This window comes from Scyliorhinus torazame, chromosome 12, assembly GCF_047496885.1.
Source record: "Scyliorhinus torazame isolate Kashiwa2021f chromosome 12, sScyTor2.1, whole genome shotgun sequence".
Classification (NCBI taxonomy): domain Eukaryota; kingdom Metazoa; phylum Chordata; class Chondrichthyes; order Carcharhiniformes; family Scyliorhinidae; genus Scyliorhinus; species Scyliorhinus torazame.
In genome coordinates, this window is record NC_092718.1 from 40,390,516 (window position 1) to 40,411,664 (window position 21,149).

A 21,149-nucleotide genomic window follows, 5' to 3' on the forward strand; every position below is an offset into this window, starting at 1 on the left:
CAGGTTCACTGGAGGCAGCCGAGATTCCCTGAAGCTGCACTTCTGGAGTCGGAACATGCAGGAATGCACCAACCAGTGTAGAGGCTCGAGCCATCGAGGGTGGAAGCGGTGCGCCGCCACCGTAGTCGTCAGTGGTCCCACCGTGATCGTCGAGTGTCTCGGTACGCACTAGGCAAGGTCTGTCACCTTGCACCTTTTGCATGGGAAGTGGGATGCTGTCGTCACTCGTCTCACATCCCGTGGATAGATCCTCATTAGCAGCTTGCTGTTCACTAGGGTTGGGTAAATTGTCAGAGTTTTCATCTGGTGGTGCACACCATGTCGGTGGACTGTCATTGTCTTGCCGTTGTCCTTCATTTGGGCTTTTCTTCTTTGGAATTTTAAATCTTCCCCCAGACATTGCAGAACCTTGTTTATTACCCCCAAATTCTCCCATATGTATGGTCTCGAATATAGGATCCAATGTTTCTATCGACATTGTACATTTTCCAAAGAACATTCCGTTTCACTTTTCTTCTCAGGTACCTCATATGTATCTTTGTCTAATGTACATGCCTTCATGGTCTCTGGGTCTGATTTTGCTGGGACTGGCATGGTTACAGTCTCTCTTTTACTGTTCTCAATTGCCCACATTATACTCCCCATACATAACTGCTTAATCACTGGGGTTAGTGTGGTACAATGGACAATCGGGTCGACCTTATCTGCATCGTCACCATTAGTGGAAAGCACACTTGGTTCACTTGAAACTGCTGTGGGTTTTAAATTCGTTATCTGGCTACTCAATGTCGGTGTCCTCAGGATTCTTGCTCCAATGTTCTGCTCATTTATCAGTGGAGTGTGTATAGGTTCAATGCAATTAATGTTCCCCTCAAGGTTTGAAGAGTCATTACTGACTAACTGCTGGTCTCCGAAGTTGGGACTTTGCGGCGTTGTGTTGAAGGGAGACATTTGTCCCTGCTGTAGATATGATTCAGGTTGTGTTATTTCCATTACCTGAGGATCAATGTCTTGTCCATTTTTTCGATCCGTACTAAAACACTGGCAATTCTCAGTCTGCTCCTTTCAAGTTAAACATTCAATTAATTTCTTTAGCAAATCCTCAGCATCCTTCTGTGGCCGTGCAGCATCATTAATCTCTGTTCGGCTATAATGATCCTGAAGGTCAGCGCATAAACCTTTTTTCTTCGGGCTTGGACGAGGCGATTCCTTTGGCTTGTCTTCAGTTGGGCTTGAACAGTCTTCAGCGCTGTGCCCTTCATTGTAGCATGAGAGACCGTCATGGTCATGCTGCTGTGTAGTGGAGCATGGTAGGCTGTTATAGCCTTCTTGCTGTTCACGCGAGCATGGCAGACTTGCATCGTCTGCCGCTGGTTGGTCAGGAGAGGTTGCTAGACCCTCATGGTCTTGTTCCTGCAAGGACCGCACATTGGAGTCTTGCGTTGCTTCTATCGTGGAGGCTGTCCACGAGCTCTCTGTGGAGGCTTGTGACACTGGAGTCACTTCTTGTTCATGCAAGGACTGCGCTCTGGAGTCTTGCATGTCTTCTTTCATAGAGTCGGGAACGTTGAGCGGGACGTGGACCACGCTGTGTGTGGCATCAGTGCGCTCTCCGTGTGCTTGCACCGCTCCCTATCTGTTAATGTCAGGCTGCATCATCATCCGGTACTGATAAGTTGGGACGTCATATCTGCTGGATTGAAGATCCTCAAATCCGAAAAATGAATCCGCATCTGCGTCGGATTCAATGTGGGGGCCGCCAATGTGCAACACGAAAGGTTCGTCCGAGTCATAGTCGTATAGGACCACGGAGCTATCATTGGGCTCGCGAGGTCCGGAAACACTGTAAAGATCGTCATCGAAGTATTCGAGGTCGGAATCATCGGCTTGTGCGTAGGTAACTGCTTGTCGGAGGGTTCTTCGGAAGTCAAATTCATCTCCTGGGTCAATTTGCGGCGATGTGCTGTCATTCCAGGTGAGGGAAGGTTGTTTTACAGCTTTAACAGATTTTTGTTTTTTTGATTTGGGACGTTTCCCCTTTAAATTGGTGCAGTCTGGGGCCTCTGACATCCTGACGCTCGGTATGTAGCACGTAGGAAGCGACTGCGCATGCTCAGATCGCTGTTCCTTTACCGATGGCCGTTTTCTTGACTGCGCATGCGCAGCATCTCGCGCATGCGCAAACGAAACTTCCGGTTCTGCGCACTGCTCGCGCAACTGTGCTAGCGTGATACCTTTAGCAAGATGGCCGCCGACCTCGACCCAGCCCTCTCTCAGGCCCGGGATTTCGGCCTCTGGGAATTCGGGCTCCGGGATCCCAGCCACGAGGTGAGTACTGCCGTTTTTCTTACCTTTACTTGCTGATTGGATTGCGTTTTCTTCACAGTACTTGGAGAATTTGTCCAGGACTGCCTGGTAATCGTACCTTTGCTGCCTCCTGAAGAACCTGAACCTTGTGAATATTTCTCTTGCCCTTGCACCGGCGATGGTGAGGAGAAATTCAATTTTTTCGCTATCATCCAGGTCTTGGAGTTCAGCTGCCACCAGGAACAATTCGAACACTTGCCGGAATCGCCGCCAGTTTTTGCGGAGATCGCCGTAGCACTGGAGCGGCTGCGGAACCGGGAGCTCTATCATTTTGCCTGGGCACTGCTGGTTGTCTGTGTACACTGAGGTATGCCGGCAGGTATCGATCCACTCCTGTACCATGTGGTGTTGGGTGCTCTGGTGCACAGATGAGCCAACACAGTTGTATGTGGTACAACTCTATTTTATTTTAACTCTTATAATACAGTTCGTTCTGGATACTCTGCACGTGCTGTCTCCCTGAGTGTTTTGTGTAGCAGGTCTGTCCTGGTCCTCCTCTCCAGCTAATACTGACCACCGGGTGTCGTGTCTGTGCTTTTATATCTTTCTGTCATTGGTTGTGGTGTTGTGTGTTCTGATTTGTCGGTCGGTGTGTCTATCATGATGTGTGTGTTTGAATATCATGACATCCACCACGCATCAACTCAACCTCCAAGCAAGTAGCCATCATTTGGAGATGCCGGCGTTGGACTGGGTGGGCACAGTAAGAGGTCTTACAACACCAGGTTAAAGTCCAACAGGTTTGTTTGGAATCACTAGATTTCGGAGAGCAACTCCTTCATCAGGACTCACCTCTTACTTCAATCAAGTATGATAGAAGCCACTTCATAATAACTAGATAAAATTTGAATTGTCAATATTTAATCGATAAAAATCCTCGTGGCAGAACAAGAGGAAAATGTATAAGAGTTTCCAAATTTAGCAGACAGTTTTCATTTAGCTCTATTCTTACTTGATCTAAAGATTAAAGTGCTGCAACATTAACCAAAGGTCAAAATTTGAGGCAATAATAAATAAGTTGCCCACTATGTTTGCAAAGGGTTCAACAATGGATTTGATTAAATTTAACATGACTTAGTTATGTTAAATGGCTTGGAGTTTTTTTAAAAAATAAGGTCGCACACAGACACAACTATAATCTAACCAATGCACTGATCCTTTGTCCTAAACAGGATATAATCCCATAATGAGCAACTGCATGATGGAAAATCTTCAGCACTGACAGTTGGATATCCTGTTTACATACAGAATAAATTCAACTTTTCAGTAATAGGCATGAGATTTTAATTTACGAAAATATTATCAGAAGTTTAGCAAGATGTTTGGACTCATAATACAAATTTCATTCAAAAAGTGAAGGCAATGCAATGTTCTTATTTAGCAGCAGATTCCTGTTATTGTCATTACAAAAAGTCAGCCAACGGTCAATTTTATTTTCATTGCCAATTTGATTAGCATTTGCATACTCCATTTAAAATCAACATGAATTTGACAAAACAAAAATACATATTGTTTGACCCAGAAGCAGTAACAATAAGGAAAATTTGTAATTACTTCAAAATGCTTGGGGAATCTGCGAATGTTTAAAAAATATTTGAAAAAGGCTTAAATGTTTGTAATTTGTATCACTTGGAACAGGATTCATTATAATTTTGGGATAACAAGAAATACTGACCCTTGTGACCTAGCGATCTTGGAGTTGAAAGCAGTACCAACAAGAAGGAAGTTAAAATGCGGAGACCACACAGCAGGCAGAGATAATGGGGGGAGAGAAAGCAACCAGCAAGCCAGGTTGAAGAGCTGGAGTTTTGAGGGTCAGAAAGCACCTTTTTAAGATTGTCGATGCAGTTTGGCTCACTTCATTCTGGTAGGTCGGTCCACACCAGCACGACCCACAGAAGCGGAGTTGAAATGGTTCCAGAAAGAATTGCTCCATTGTTATAGGATTGAATGGGCGCAACCCTGTTTACGCGGAACCTTCTGCCTGAAGTAAAGGGACTGGAATTCAGCCTCAGTAAGACCCGAGCTTGGAAGAACTACAGAGCTGAAACTTGGGCCTTACAGATGGAGTGACTGCCGAGTAACTCCATGAGACAACTTTGTTGCATTTGCTGTTCCATGTGTAATTTATAGTTTGTACTGACAGTGATTTGCTTGTTAACGCATGTTTAATTCACATCAATTCTGGTTGGCATTGAAGTAGGAATTACAAAATATAAAATTTCATCTGGTAATTTCTTCATGGGGAAGGGGTCATGTGGTAAATCTGGGGGCAGGGTGGAAGAGGTTTGATTTACAGATTTTCATATGGAATTTAACATAATGCAGATTATAATTGCTTGAAGATTAAGGGAGCTAAATTGGATCGCCTCTAAAACAGAAGTGGGGATTGCAAATCCACACCTGCTAATTGCAATGCAGGCAGCGCATCTGCTCGTCTGAAGGATCTCTACTAGCGCTCACTCCCCTGTTCATTGGTTGGATGCATCATCAAGGAGTCAATAACGAAAATGGTTAGCTCCACTTAAAGATGGACTTGACCACTAAAGTTAGCCTGTGCCCTGTAAGGGAATGGTGTGGCACTCCACAAACCCCAAAAAGGCAGGAGGAGCAGAGAGCCATGGAAGTCAATGTCAGGAGTCAAGTCCTAAGGATTGTAAGAAAAAAACCCAAAATATGCCATCAAAGTTTTCCCATCCTGATGAGTACACGACAAAAAGCTTTGACAGCATTTTTTTTTTATCAGTCAGTAAATACCTTCAAATGTCATATCCCACCAATATTCTCAGATGCTGTTCAAATCACCAAAGCACCATCACTCACTGACCAACAATCTCGATCAAGCAGGGCTCATGGCTCATTTGCATGTGCTTCAACTGACCCACAGTGAGCACTGCAACAAGTTTCACACCTACAGTTCGCAGGTTCCACGTGAGATTCAACCGTGAAAACCACATTAGCTTAACAGACACATGACAATCACACATATTTCCTTCTCTCATGCAGGACAAGGAGACACCCAACCAGAAGCAGCAGGAGCTAATCAAAGGGGAATAAGCGAGCCTGCATGTCTAAATACCAGCAGAGAAATCAATGCTGGCCATTTTTAGGACAGCCAATGCTGAGACCATGGTCAGAGATAGCTGAAACCAAAGATGACAAAACATCCTCATATCCAATCTTGCTCCTCAATCCCACATCTTACACTCTCTCCAGATTTAAGAGCTGCAAATGATGTAAACCTGTACCTCCACCCCATTCCTATCACGAGAACCTTACCCTTGTGCTCAAGAGATGCAGGTTGGTCAGACAGTGGAGGAATACTAAGAGGAGTGTGATGGTGTAGACATAACAACGTCACTTGAATTCATACTTGCAGCCATCAGTTTAAATATCAAACGGTGCAAATCATCGAGGACAGGTTAGAGATCTGTACAAGACGAGTCACCAGACAAGAGTCAACTGCAACCAGGACAGGGAGAAAGGAAAGCACAGCCCACAGACGGAAAGGTTGTCCACAGGTTCCACTGCAGAGGATTCAGATAAGGACTATGTTGGGGCAACCTATAGAAGAACGTTGAGGAGTATGCACAACAATATGCTTGGTGCACTGGGAAGCCTCCCAGAAGTTTGAGATCAATGTTAAGGAGCATGCAGGAGTCCAGTAACAACTCGGCCCACAATTTCAGGTAAGGTTTGGAACCTATCCATTCCAGTATCCAAGAGGAAGCCGACTCCATTCGCACATGCAAACCAAGCTACAGTGCTACAGTGCAGCATCCAGTGGACGATGTTGGATCTCTCACCGTAGCATAAACAGCAGCCACCCAACATTGGAGTGCGGCAGTGGAAGCTCAGTTTGCTCTCTTACAAAGTCAGCGGGTTGCCATGCAAGCTCCTACTGCTGTCATCACTGTTATGGATTAGTGTGTAAAGAGGCTTACAGGCTGTCATAGCAGCCCAGCAATCTATCCTGCAACCAATTACCTGGATTAGTGAGATGCTGCCCCAGGAGTGTGGCAGGAACCACACATGTTCTCTCCAAAAGATAGCATTCGTCCTCCCACCACTGCCAAACCATTCATGCCTTTGCTGTTACCTGTCAGCCTATGCGAAGACAATACAGTTGGCAGCTAGACAAAGACTCAGTTGTACTTCAAAGCCATCTGCAGTTTCCCCAACTAAAAGCCATGGTGCAGGCCCTGGGGTATCACTGTGCAGCAGCACGAGGGTAGCAAAGGTATATGGGTGACAGGTACTAAGGGAAGGCACAACATTTACTAGTTCAATCGTGATCAATATGGCATGACTGTTGATAAATCTGGTTTGGAATGTCTGTTTTGTGGTGACTTTTGTTTTTGCATTGCCATCAAGTGCATGCTGTGATATCAGTGACAGAGGGAAGGCAAGGAGTGCAGGAGCGTCGATGAATGGGGAATTTAGATTATGGTTACTGGTAGTGTACTCAACTTTTTCATAGCTTCAGCAGCTCTTCCTGGACAGTCTGGGCAATTAGACGCTGGTTGAGCTGCTCTCCTCGCTTATCATAGAATTTACAGTGCAGAAGGAGGCCATTCGGCCCATCAAGTCTGCACCGGCTCTTGGAAAGAGCACCCTACCCAAGCCCACACCACCCTATCCCCATAACCCAGTAACCCTACTCAACCAACACTAAGGGCAATTTTTGACACTCAGGGTAATTTAGCATGGCCAATCCACCTAACATTCACATCTTTGGACTGTGGGAGGAAACTGGAGCACCCGGAGGAAACCCACGCACACACTAGGAGAACATGCAAACTCCGCACAGACAGTGACCCAGCCGGAATTCGAACCTGGGACCCTGGAGCTGTGAAGCAATTGTGCTAACCACTATGCGACCGTGCTGCTTCATTGAGACTGTCGCTTTGTGGGTTAAATAGGGGAATCTGACTGTTGGGGGAGATGCTACACTAGCCAGCAGGCTGGTGTACGGGAGTACAGCGAAGGGAGATGCCGCAGCACGCCTCCTGGGTTGGGGGGATTGCCTGGCAGAGGACAAGGGAAATACAGAACTTCAGGGGAAACAGAGGGCAAAAAGGGGAGGTAAAGAAGGGTTTTAAGTCAAGCAGGGAGGGGGGAACTAGGAGGGGAGCGCACAAGGGTAGAGGCACAGGGGGAGAAACAGAGGGGGGTAGGCAGAGGTAGAGTGCTGGTTGCTTCAGACAACACATGGAGATGGCAAAAATGAGGAAGTAGTCGGCGGCCATCCTGAATGGCCAGTGAACAAGGGCAGTCCCAGACAAACAGGGCCAGGCCCATATGGCGAGTCTGGTTGACCCCACGAAGGCAGGTGGGGGGAAGCAACACCCGCCCCCCCCAATCTGGATAGTAACATGAAATATGAGGGGTCTCAACAGGCCAGTGAAGAGATCCGGGCCTTTTGCAGGGGGTGGGGGGCATCCTAATCATCAGGACAGTTTCATTCAAGGTGATGAACACAGGATGGACAGGGGGGTGGATAAGTTAGGGTCAGCAGGACCCTCAAAGAGCCTTGGTCGTCTTGGTTAGCATATACGCCCCAAACTGGGTGATCCTGAATTTGTCAAAAAACAATGTCTGAAATTCCAGTCCTATGCATCCACCGAGTTATCATTGTTGTGTGTGTGTGTGTGTGGGGGGGGGGGGGGGGGGGTAAATTCTCCTTCTTTGCCCAAGTGCACAAGGCCTACTCGTGTATAGACTCCTTTTGTTGTAGGGAATAGGGTGCCTCCAGGGGTAACAAAGCTAGAATATACTGCAATTGTGATCGCCAACCACGCTCTACATTACATGGACACAAAGTTGGTGAAGTGCCGGGCCCAACCCCGCCCCCCCATCGAGGCTGGGCGCAGCTCTCCTCACCGATAAGGATTTCTGTACAAAGATATCCAAGCCACCAATAGTTATGTAACCTGCAACCAGTTGGAGAGGTATCACCCTCCATGTTCTGGGAGGCACTGAAGGCGGTGATTACGGGCAATTTCATAGCCGTTAAGGACAGAAAAGAAAGGGCAGCCAAGCAGCGTTTCATCAGCTTCATATTGGAGGTGGATTGGCAATACTACATGGCCCCAATCGTGGGGCTGCTGGCAGAGAGGCAAAAAGCTGTAGATGGAATTTGTTCTGCTCTCCACAAGGAAGGCAATCCACCATCTCTGCCAGGCATGGAGGGCCTTCTACGAACATGGAGACAAGGCCAGGGCGTGCTGGCACACCAGTTGAGAAAACAGGCAGCCGCAAATGAGATAGCTCAAGTTAGGAACAGAAGTGGTAGGGTGGTAGCAGGCCCAAACTTATTTAGCGAGACCTTTAATAATAATCTTTATTATTGTGACAAGTAGGCTTGTGAAAATCCCATAGTCGCCACACTCTGGCGCCTGTTTGGGTACACTGAGAGAGAATTCAGAATGTCCTATTCACCTAACATCACGTCTTTCGGGACTTGTGGGAGGAAACCCATGCAGACACGGGGAGAATGTACAGACTCTGCACAGACAGTGACCCAAGTGGGAATCGAACCTGGGACCATGATGCTGTGAAGCAACAGTGCTACCGTTACAAAATTGTATCGAGGACTTTTTTACTCCGAACCCCCAGAGGGGTACTCGGTGATGGAACAGTTCCTCGAAAGATTGGATATACCGGTGGTGGGGGAGGACAGGAAACAAGGGCTGGAAGCAGTGCGAGAGCTGGGCGAAATCATGGAATGCATTAATTCCATGCAGTCAGGGATAGTGCCAGGACCGGATGGGTTCCCGGTAGACTTTTACGAAACATTTGCAGCAGCGCTGGCCCACCACTTGCTTGAGATGTTCAACAGTTCACTGTTAAAGGGGGCCCTGCTGGCTCAGGCCTCAATCTCATTGATCCCCAAAAAGGACAACGACCCGACCGAGTTTGGAGCCTGCAGACCCATCTCTCTCGTGAACACTGATGCAAAAGTCCTCGCAGAAGTGCTGGGGAGGCGCTGGAGAGCTGCCTGCCAGAAGTGATCGTGGAAGATCAGACCGGGTTTGTCAAGGGCAGACGACTTAAGATCGAACACCAGGCGCCTGCTGAATGTAATAATGACTCATCTAGGGAAGAGGACATCAGAGGTGGTAGTCGCCCTGGATGCTGAAAAAGCCTCTGATTGAGTCGAATGGAGGTACCTCATGGAGATACTTGAATTGTTTGGATTTGGAGCAGGCTTCACCGCTCGTGTTAATCTCCTGTACAGCGCTCCTACTGCAAGTGTAGGGACGAATGCCAGCAGCTCTGAATACTTTCGGCTGCACAGGGGAATGAGGCAGGGATTATCCCTGTTCTGTTGGCCATTATCCTCGTTCTGGTCGCACAGGCAATTGAACCACATGCCATCGCCCTTTGATCGGTGTATTGGTGGATGAGCATTCGGAGGGGGGCAGACAACCGAGAGTCTCGCTCTATGCATATGACCTGCTCCTCTACCTGTCGAACCCCTAGCAAGCATGAGAAGGATAACAGGCCTCCTTAGGAGTTCGGTGCCTTCTCAAGTTACAAACTCAAGCTGAGAAAGGCAAAATCTTCCCGGTGAACCCCCGAAAGGGAGCAGAGCTGGAAGAACTAGTTCTTCCCCCCCCCCTCCCCCAACACACACACAACTCCAAAAGGCCAGTGGTAGTGGCCACACTAAGGACATGGAACCAGTTCAAGCACCATTTCAAGATCCCTCCTGACAAGACCAGATGGAAATGGGTGGGGGATCTGGGAATGGAGATGGGGGAGGATTCTGGATCGAGGCGCTGTACAGGATTAACTCCACCTCTCTTGCACCGGGTTAAGCCTGATGCAGCTCAGGGTGGTGCACAGAGCACACCTTACGAAGACATGCATGAATGGGTTCTTCCCGGAGGCGGAGGATAAGTGCGAGTGGGTCAGGGGGGCCCGGTCAATCACACCCACATGTTTTGGTCCTGCCCCAGACTCGGAGTTCTGGATGGTCATGGACACCACCTGGATGAAAGGACATTTTGTATAGCAGAAAAGAAACGGGGAGGAAGGCCACTCGCAGGAGGGGGCACGGATCCCTCCCACACATGTCACACTGGGAGGCGGACCATCCTAAGCTCTCTCAAGAACTCAAGGCAGGCACTCGGACTCTTCCTTCCTTCCTCCCTCTTTCTCTCTCACCCCCCACAAAACAAAAGTAATCATAAACAATAGTGTCCTGGCAGTAATTGTAAATACATATGTAAAGTTGTGTATAACTCTCATTATTAAATGGTAAAAGTCCCAATAAAACCCCCTTTCAATCCCAATAAGAACACCTTTCAAAATAAGCTGTATAATACACACTGTGAGTGATGTAGGAAATGGTAGTACTGGGACTACTGTCACAGTGGCAGCTTGTGATACATGTGTTGGTAGTATCTTCATTTTGGTTACTATTATTGTTTTCATATTGTTCTGCAAAGTTTTGATATTAAATGCAAAATTCCAATAAAAACATTTTCCAAAAAACAAAATCATAGAAAAATATACAAGTGCAGCTTTGATGTGAAAAGTAAGCAACCGTAGCATTAACATGGTTCATAGTTAAGGAGCATAAATAGATTTTAGTCTCAGCTTTTTTTGAAGAATTTCTACTCCAGTCTGGAATAATCTAACCAGATTAGAAAAAGCAGTTCAATACCAGTAAATTCTTACAAAATAAAATCTATAAATGAGTAATCAAATGACAGCAATTGGGTTGAGTGGGATCCTCTCCAGTGTTTAGTCTTGGACAAGATTCTATTAAATCCTTTGTACGAAACTGTACTGCTTCAAGCCTCAGCTAATGTGTGGAGTATTGATTTATCGGTTGAAAAAAAGCCCAAGGCAACATAGGAACGTAAAGAAAGAAACTGACAAATATCAGAGTCCACTGCACCAACCTTGGTACAAAAAAATCTTAACTGAGCAACATAAACATCTGTAAAAAGCACAATGCTTCAAAGCAATCTCTTGAAATTTTAATTATCATCTTTGACGCAAAAATGTCTTGCAGACTTGAGGAGATAATGACAGTCATCCATCAACTGCATCCTGCCAGAGTAATCAGACTAATCTAGCTCACTGGAGAAAAAGACAGCAACCCGGGGTACTGACTGAGTAGTGAAGCACAGCAACACAATATACAGATGCAAAGCAACTCACGTTCAAGCTTAGCATTGTTTCTGATTTACACAAACACATGGAAACAATGCTAATATGCAACCAACATGAATAAAATGTGGAATCTTGCGCCACTGCAAAAAATGCCATTGTACTTGCGCAGTAAAATCACCTTTCTTAGCTAAGATTTACAAAACTGAGTTCACAGTTTCACACCCCACTCCTGGATGGCTTCCCACAGTCTACCCTCCATAAAAAATTTTAATCCAAAACTCTGCTATCGGAGTCTTAGCGTCCATTAAATCCCATCCCCAATCACACCTCACATGTTGACTATAAAATTTTCAACTCCATTTGTAAATTCCCTCATGGTCTCACTTCTCCCTTTTGCTATAAGCTCCTCCAGGCCCAGAATCCTGAGATAGCTGCATTTCTCTAATTCTGGCCTCTTGTACCCTTCTGATTTTAACTGCTCTGCCGTTAGAGGCGACACCTGCTGTTGCATCGACCCCTTGCTCTGGAATACCCATCCGAAACATCTCCCACCTCTTTAGCTCGCTTTCTTCCTTTAAGGCACTATCTAAATCCAAACGTTTGGTCATTGAACATAGAACATACAGTACAGAAGGAGGCCATTCGGCCCATCGAGTTTGCACCGACCCATTTAAGCCCTCACTTCCACCCTATCCCCGTAACCCAATAACCCCTCCGAACCTTTTTGGTCACTAAGGGCAATTTATCATGGCCAATCCACCTAACTTGCACATCTTTGGACTGTGGGAGGAAACCGGAGCACCCGGCGGAAACCCACGCAGACAGTGCAGACTCCACACAGACAGTGACCCAGCGGGGAATCGAACCTGGGACCGTGGCGCTATGAAGCCACAGTGCTATCCACTTGTGCTACCATGCTGCCCTAGTATCTAGTATCTCTTTATGTGGCTTGGTATCAAACTCGGTTTATCATGACCCTCTTAAGGACTGAACTGACCCCACCACGCATCTTCTCTACTGTGTCACACTACAGCCCATATGCTTCACACGATGTCTACATCTATGGATTTACATTGTGTATTTATCATATGTCCTATGTTTTTCATGTATGGTACAATCTGCCTGGTCTGTACGCAGAACAATACTTATCCTTGTACCTCCAGACATGTGACAATAAATCTAATCTAAATACGTATAATACATTTTAGCAGCAAAGATGATAATTAAAATGTCAAGAAATTGCATGGAAGCATTGTGAATTTTACAGATGTTTTTGCCACTCAGTTTAGAATTTTGACGCCAATGTTGGTGTTGCACAATCAGATATGTCAATTTATTTCTTTGCATTCCTTCAGTGCTTTTTTGCGGCTTTTCTTTCACAAAGAACACAATATTTAGCAGATAAACTGACTTGTTGCATCAGTGCAAGTTCAGTAATTGCCCTGCAATGGTTTGGCTTGTAGTAACACTAAACCTGAAAATTACATCTTGTCAGAAGATTAAGCAAAATAGCTTAGTGCTGCGCAGTCAACTGGATCCTCAGTCCAGATCAAAACCACATTCACACCATCAATTCAAAACCACTGCACCAATATTGTAATTTTAATGGAAACACACCCATTGAATTATACAACACAATAAGTTTCTACATCGACTGCACAACCATTCCAGATATCAGCACATGGTGAAAAATAGCTCAATTGAATAAGAACTAGAGATTTCTTTGTTGTAAAAATATGCATCACTGAAGAAAAATGGACACAACTAGAAACCGAGATGTCGGTCACCATCTCACTGAATTTTCCATTCACCAAGCTAAGTAACAAACACTTCAAAAACACATATATTAATGATGTTGACAAAATCTAAACCACAGCTTCAAGTTTGGATGTGCTGCTGTCTCAAAACATCACAAACTGCAGAGTAGATTACTTAACCTGTCATATAGATTAGTTAATGTGTCATAATATGTCTTCATCTAGCAAGTTAAGTGCATATTTCCAACATATAACAATTGCAGCAAGACCTTCGCCTCTTGTGACTTGACACTGAAGGGGTAAACAGTGTCACCTACATGTTTAATGCTCCAAGCATTTCCTTGGTCCAGAAGACATTATTTACAGTAATAATCTTGCGCAAAGTTAGATTTGAATATGTATGTTTCTTATTAATTACAATTTATGTCGGTTAAAAACAGGGAATGGTGCCCAGATCAGTGTGCAATTTTCTTCACGCTGGACTCAAAAGCTGACGGCAGTAATGTTAGTGTGATTGACACATCAATGAAAATTAGTGCACTTTCAAAGCTACATCACAATGTATAACATTACTACCTGCAGGCCAGGTTTTCTTAATGCACAATTGATATGGTTTCTGTAGTACACCATCACATTGGAGTTCATGGTACTAGAATGCTTAAAGTGCCAGACTGAGTTGTAATTTGCAATTCCAAAGCAAGTCAGCAAAAAGGAACAGCATCCTCCATGACAGACCCTGATGAATCTTAAAGCTGGAAATACTTTCAGATGAATTGAAAAGAAAGAATCAGAATCGTTGCAATTGTTGTAACAAGCAATGTGGATAAAGGGGAACCTGTGGATGCACTTATATTTCCAGAAGGTTTTTGACAAGGTGCCAAAGGTCACTAAGCAAATAAGAGCTCATGGTGTATCCAGACCAGACCCCAATTTGCATTAGGAAACCAGAGACCCCAACAATTTTTCAATCTGTAAACCGAGGAAAGGGTACTTCACTCCAGGAGTGATTCCACTGACAACTAGGGATCTTTTATATTAAAACAAGGTTTATTATTTACACAGAATTAACCTCATCAACATCAAGGAAAAAAACAGCTTTTCAATTAGCATTTAAATGGTTCTTACAAAAAAATAAAGCAAGGTTTTTGAGCTTACTTTCCCCATCTACTGCTAACATTTCAATTAATCAAAACACACACTTATATTAAATGCCACTTATTAATACAGTTAATACTCAGTGGTTTACAGATTTATGCACAAAGCCATTGGGCGAGAAGCTTTCAGAAGTTAGTCTGAGAAACATACCTTCCTTCCTAAGGATCCAGGGCAGAACTCTAAAAATGGAACTCAAAGCAATCGGCACAGGGCAGTGTTGAAAATTAAACTAAAAAACAAATGCAGCCCCTCCCATGAGTGCCATCACTGTCTGCAGAGCAGCCATGTTGGGCGTGATTCAATGAGAACGTTTCCCGAGCGCACAATGAGCTCCATCCCACTCTGGAGGGGCTAACACCTCACCTCCCACCAGCTGAGAAAATATCTCCGAAAAATACTGGGTCGGCTTCGAGTCCTCCATTTTCTCTGGCAGTCCCACCAACCTGAAGTTTAACCACTTTGATCTGTTCTCCAGATCCTCCACTTTCACCCTCAGAGACCTTTGTTGCCCTCCGCCACCAGCGGCAACTCTGCTTCCAACGAGGCAAGCCAGTCCTCATGCTGCAACAAGGCCTCCCCCCACCCCGTTCAACGTCTCACCCTGCGCCTTTACCACATTTGAGGTCTTCATCAATAGTTCACGAATTGGACTCAAAGCCTCCTTAACAGTGGCTTTAAGGAATTCCTTTATCTCCTTGTCCTGCCACTCGAACTGCCGATGCATTTATTTACCAAATTTCTCCAGTTCTTGCACCCATCAATGTCCAGTGTAATGGACGCAGCGGCCATCTTTCCTCCTACAACTTCTTTTGACGGGCTACTATCCCAAGTCTTTCTTGAACTGAACTTCTTCGTCGACGATTTTGACATGCCTCCACTGGGGAAAAACTTATTTACACCCACAAAGGACGTTTGGGCATCAAACCACCCCCACCACCACCCGCAAAAATGGATAAAAAGATCAAAATCAAAGCCCCTGCCCAGAGCCACGTTTTGTGCGTCTTGCTCTTACATGACGTCACTGGAAATCTCCAACTTGGGAACTAAGTTACCAAGCAGTGTATCTTCAACCACAAAACCTTATGAGCTCACAAGCAGACTATGTCATGATAAGAACTTTGAGAAAGAAACAATTGTGCTGTTCTCTGTAACATCTACTGCACATTTGGGGATGGAGCCAATAGACGAGATGGTCTTAATGGAGTCTCAGAAAGTGGGAGATGCTGTTCCATACGTTTTCCCACAGAGCTGGTTTTGTGCAACTGTGAAAACTAGGATAACAACATTCAGTCCTTCAAAAGGATTTGGATATGATGACCACACTTGAGGATCTTATACAACAACTCACCAAATTCCAAGATTTGCTATTATCACATAAATTACTGAAAGCCAATTTATTTTGATGTCTTTGCAGAATATACTTAAAACTATGACTTAATCTCTTTTCGTAGAAACATTTCTAATACATGAAATAAAATATAAATTGCTTATTGTCACAAGTAGGCTTCAATGAAGTTACTGTGAAAAGCCCCTAGTCGCCACATTCCGGCACCTGTTCGGGGAGGCTGGCACGGGAATAGTTCTACATTCTACATGGAATAGTGCCATTCATATACGGACTTTGGCTTCTCAAAGCACTTTACAGTTGTTAAGACTTTTAAACTGTGTTAAGGGTCCGGGTTTACAGAACCCCAAAGTGTTTCATGGAGTTCAACTGACCCACAACTTTTAATAGATTGTGGTGTGGGAAGCACACAGCGTACTCTCCAGGTGTGATACAGCAATTATGGACAAATGGTTTTTAAAACAAAACAATGTTTATTCTATGAACTCAATTTAACCTTTAAAAAAAACAAACATTGAATATCTTAACACCCATTACTTCAAAGATAACCCCAAAAGACTACAACACTAAATAATCCTTCAAACTGTTCCTTTAAACATCCAAAAGACTTCAACCTTCAAAAAACAGACATGAGATTACATTCAATATATTTATAGTCTTTGGATTTGCAGACATCAACAGACCAGCTCTGTTTCTTCCTGCAGCTCTCAGCAAAACACACAGACCCTCCCAGCTGCCTTCTCAAACTGAAAACTCAGAAAAGCAGAAGTGAGCTCAGCTCCCCCCACCCTCTGACATCACTTCAGTAATATGATCAGCTCAATTTCTTAAAGGTACATTTCTTAAACATCCATTTCTTAAAGGTACTCTCACATGACAACTGCTTTACGTATGTGGGCGAACAAAAGATGCAATTCTGAAAAACTAAGCTTTTCAGTGAAAGGTTTAACTGAAAACATAGAGGTTAAGTGTCCAGGTTAATAAAAAGCCACAGTAAAATTACTATTGTTGACACGCTGCACATCTAACTAGATTGCAGTTTGAAATCCCTCTTTATATAAAAGGTCTTTCATGATACAAGTTTTGTTTCAGTCAAGTCAGCCACAGGAGTTATATAAAACGTAGCACAGATGTTCTCGTCGGCAAGCAACAAATGCAGCTTTTTGTGGCAAAATTGGCACTAAATTCACTGCGAAAGATACTTGGAGACTGAACAAGTCTTGCCTTTCCACAGATGCTATGAACGGGACTTAGATGGGAAAAGGGCGAGAAAAGACAAAACATTGAGAAGAATGCATGCATTTTCTCATTACTAAAATCCAACAAGTGCGAATGGATTTAATTCCAGTGTGAACTCGAATGTTGGCCCCAACGTACCTGTATAACAGATGCATGCCAATTTGGACGTTGCAATGTGGCCGTGGCTTAAAAGTAGATGACATTTTTGATTTAGGAACAAGAATGGGCTATTTGGTCCTTCCACTATTCTCCAGGTAATACAAGATGCACTCCAGTGTCCAAATAAAATTCTTCTCTGCACCAGTACTTAGGTGAAAAGCTTCCAGTTCCTACTTGCAAATTGCTATTAGTTGGCCATTTATATTCTGTAGCAGGATAAATGCAGCAGATATCTGTATTCGTCTTGCAAATGCTTAAACTATTTAAGCTATTGATCAATGTAAAACAGCATTGAAATTTTTCTTTTAAAATCATGATTTGTACACATGATCGCAATTTCTCCATGTCTGGATACATTAAAGGATCAATTACCCATCATAATTAAGAGACTGTACAAACTCGAGCAACGCAGGGGTAAAAGAAAATGCATTTTCTATAGTGTACAATGTGAAATACAGTAAGAAGCAATTATAGACAATGTAAAGAACATTTTAAATTTCAAACAATGAAAATCAGCAATAGCTTTGCATTGGGGCAAGGATCAACTTATACTAGCATTCTAGAATTCTTAAATAGTCACCTTAAAAACTCGGATGATACTTGGGATAAATAGTTTCACAAAGATAGCCTGAACAGGGTACGCACAATACAGATATGTAGAGTATTTGCACTGATGGCGAATTTCACAGGCCAACTAATTAATAGTATTTTGTAAATAGAAAAATAGGTAAATTACATAAATGGTACAAATAAAATTGAGCAGAGAGCTTGGTTAAAAACTTTTGAATCAGATTACTCCTCTTTCCCACTGATCATCCGACTCAACACTTCTCTTGAATGGACACCTCACATCCCATGAAAATTTTAAATCAAACATAACAAAGGCCACATGATGTGATCAATCATGGTGAATGTCAAAACAGGACACCCCATGAGTTCACAAATACACAGATCAGAAAACCAAACATAGTCTATATATCACAATGAAAATGAGGATGGAATGGATACCACAAAAATGTAGCCACGACAGCAATATTCATTCTCTTGATTTTTCTCCTAATGTACAGATGATTTCCTCAAGTTTGCTGCCCCTTTAATTTGTTTTGTGCGCCCTGCACATGTAGCTTTGAGTAACACTGCACAACAGTATTACACCTGTATCTGAAACATTTATATGCATTGTAATATATTGCAGTATTTAAGTTCAAAAGCAAATGAATTTACTTCTATATTGTTTTGCGGAATGTGAAAATGAAGCACAGCATTTCTATATCATTTTTTTGCCTTGTGCACAGGCAAAATAGAACTGACTTAAGATCTAATTAGGTCAAAAGAAAAGCTCATATTCAGTTACAATCTTTTATGGTTTTGTTTAGCTTGATTAAAGCCATGCTGCGCATGAACATTTGCAAACACATATTGTCAAATGCACATCAGAAAAAGCACAAACTTACTTGACATACTGGTATTCCTGGATCTCTGCCATATGGTGGTAGGGCTCCCCTCTCAGAAATTTTCCCTGGAAATAAAAGATCCAGTTTAAGGATTGATACGATTAGAATACAAGATCATCCTGCAGATACAGATTAGGGAACAAAAGTATAAGCATCTTTCGGTTATGCACAGGTTCTAATGACACCCAAATGAAAATTTTATTGCATGGGATTAATATTTTTTTAACCCCCATTTTCGAATGGTTGTACTTTGTACCAACATTAAGTACATTTCAAGGCCAATGCTTCAATACTGGATTAATTTACTTGGCATATTTAATTCAACTGAAAGGGCTATAAATTACACATGTAAATTTACAAATCAAAAATTTAATTGCAATCCATACAAGAAAAAAAGTGACAGCTCCTCAATGGATAACTAGAATCAAATTTATTTTCACAAGATGTGGACAAAATAAATGTTTAAGTGAGCTGCATAATTCTATACATTCCAAGTTCAACTTGGCTCAGCCCTGTAACAAAAGATTGAGTACGATATGGTTCAACATGGTCTGACACATCAGTGCAGCTATCAAGGGAATACTACATTGTTGATAAAAGTTAAATCATTTCTAATAAGATATAAAAGCTTGCATGCTTGCTCCAGTTGATGCAAAGGCTCCAATAACAATATTCAAAGAGCAGAGAGCTCTTCTAGCTTTCTACTCAAAGTCTTCCTTTCACCAATCTGAATATCTAGTTACCATTAATTTACCATATGTGGGCCTTTCTTTATACATCTTGGCTGCTATGTTTGCCTATGTAACAGCAGCTGCAACTAAAATTGTTATGAAGCACTGTAGGACATCAAGACCTAACAAAGGTGCTACGTATAACTGTTTGTACTTATTCGTACACTTATCTTCCTTGTGCGTGCAATAAAACTGATGCATTCAGAGTCACCAACCTATCAAATTATGCATTGTGTAAAATGATCCAGATTGGCAGGATACAAAATCACACTCCAATACCCATCCACTTTCAGGCCTAACACAACTTTATAGCAACATTTAAATAAACTACTGATGGGACAAGAACCAAGAATTTGAAAGAGTAAACCATTTGTCCCTTCAAGCCTGCCAGGCTATTCAATAAGATCATGGCTCCACTTTGCTGCCCGCTCCACCCTGTAAACCTCAACTCCTTTGTCAATCAAAAAACTTACCGAATTCAGCCTTGAAGATACTCAATGACACAGGCTCCACTGATCTCTGGGGAAGAGAATTCCACATACTAAAAACACTCGAGGGGAATTTTTTTAAATCTCAGCTCAGTCTTAAATAGGAAACCCCTAATTTTTAGTGTATCATAGAATCATAGAATTTAGTACAGAAAGAAGCCATTTGGCCCATTGAATCTGCGCTGGCATTGGGAAAGAGCACCCTACTTAAGCCCACACCTCCACCCTGTCCCCGTAACCCAGTAACCCCACCTGACCCTTTTTGATCCTCAGGGCAATTTAGCATGGCCAATTCACCTAACCTGCACATCTTTGGACTGTGGGAGGAAACCGGAGCACCCGGAGGAAACCCACGCAGACATGGGGAGAAAGTGCAGACTCCGCACAGACAGTGACTGAAGCCGGGAATCGAACCAGGGACCCTGGAGCTGTGAAGCAACAGTGCTAACCACTGTGCTATCGTGCCGCCCTCTGTTGACCACTAAAATGTGTTTTGTCACTGTTTCAGACCCCTTCACAATGGGAAACATCCCCCCCCCCCCCCCCCATGATCTTCTACGTTTCAATAAGAAACATTTAATTATTCTAAACTCTTTAACAGGTACAAACTCAATCTGCTTAACCTCTCCTCATAAGTTTAACCCTTCACCCAGAATCAGTCAAATGAACCTTCTCTGGACAGCTTCTAATGCAATCATATCCTTTCTTCAGGAAGGAGACCAAAGTGGCACACTACTCCTTCATCTCACCAAGGGTCCCGTATAGTTTTAACAACACTAACCTATTTTTGCACAAGATTTCTCTTGCAATAAACACCAAGCAATTTGACTTCCTAATCACTTGCTTTTCCTGTACACTAACTTCACTTGCTGGTGTACCTGCATACTAACTGGTGCCTGATAAGTACCAGGATACCCAGATCCCTATGTAGCAGAGTTCTGCAATCTCCCTCCATTTAAACAATATGCTGCTTTTCTACTCTTCCTGCCAAAGTGAACATGTTCATATTTTCCCACCTACCAAAACGTTGTCCATTCACTTAACCCATGCAAATTCCTTTGCAGACTGGACCTCCTCCTGACAACTTTCAAAAATAAATTTAGAGTACCTAATTTTTTTTTTTCCAATTGAGGGGCAATTTAAGATGTCCAAAGATGCGTAGGTTAGGTGGATCGGCCATACTAAATTGCCCTTAGTGTCCAAAATTGCCCTTAGTATTGGGTGGGGTTACAGGGATAGGGTGGAAGTGTGGGCTTGGGTAGGGATGCTCTTTCCAAGAGCCGGTGCAGACTCGATGGGCCGAATGGCCTCCTTCTGCACTGTAA

General features: G+C 43.5%; 1 protein-coding gene across 10 annotated transcripts in view; it reads right to left on the reverse strand.

Moving 5' to 3' along the window:
- Nucleotides 1-21,149, reverse strand: part of tcf12 (transcription factor 12) — a 365,767-nt gene that overhangs the window by 138,257 nt on the left and 206,361 nt on the right. For 9 of the 10 annotated variants that reach the window (XM_072470734.1, XM_072470723.1, XM_072470727.1 and 6 more), the window contains one exon: nucleotides 18,606-18,670. In XM_072470734.1, the coding sequence (XP_072326835.1) occupies nucleotides 18,606-18,670 (65 nt within the window). Of the gene's footprint in view, nucleotides 1-18,159; nucleotides 18,298-18,605; nucleotides 18,671-21,149 lie in introns of those variants that run through there. The other variant, XM_072470733.1, reaches the window with a different exon arrangement.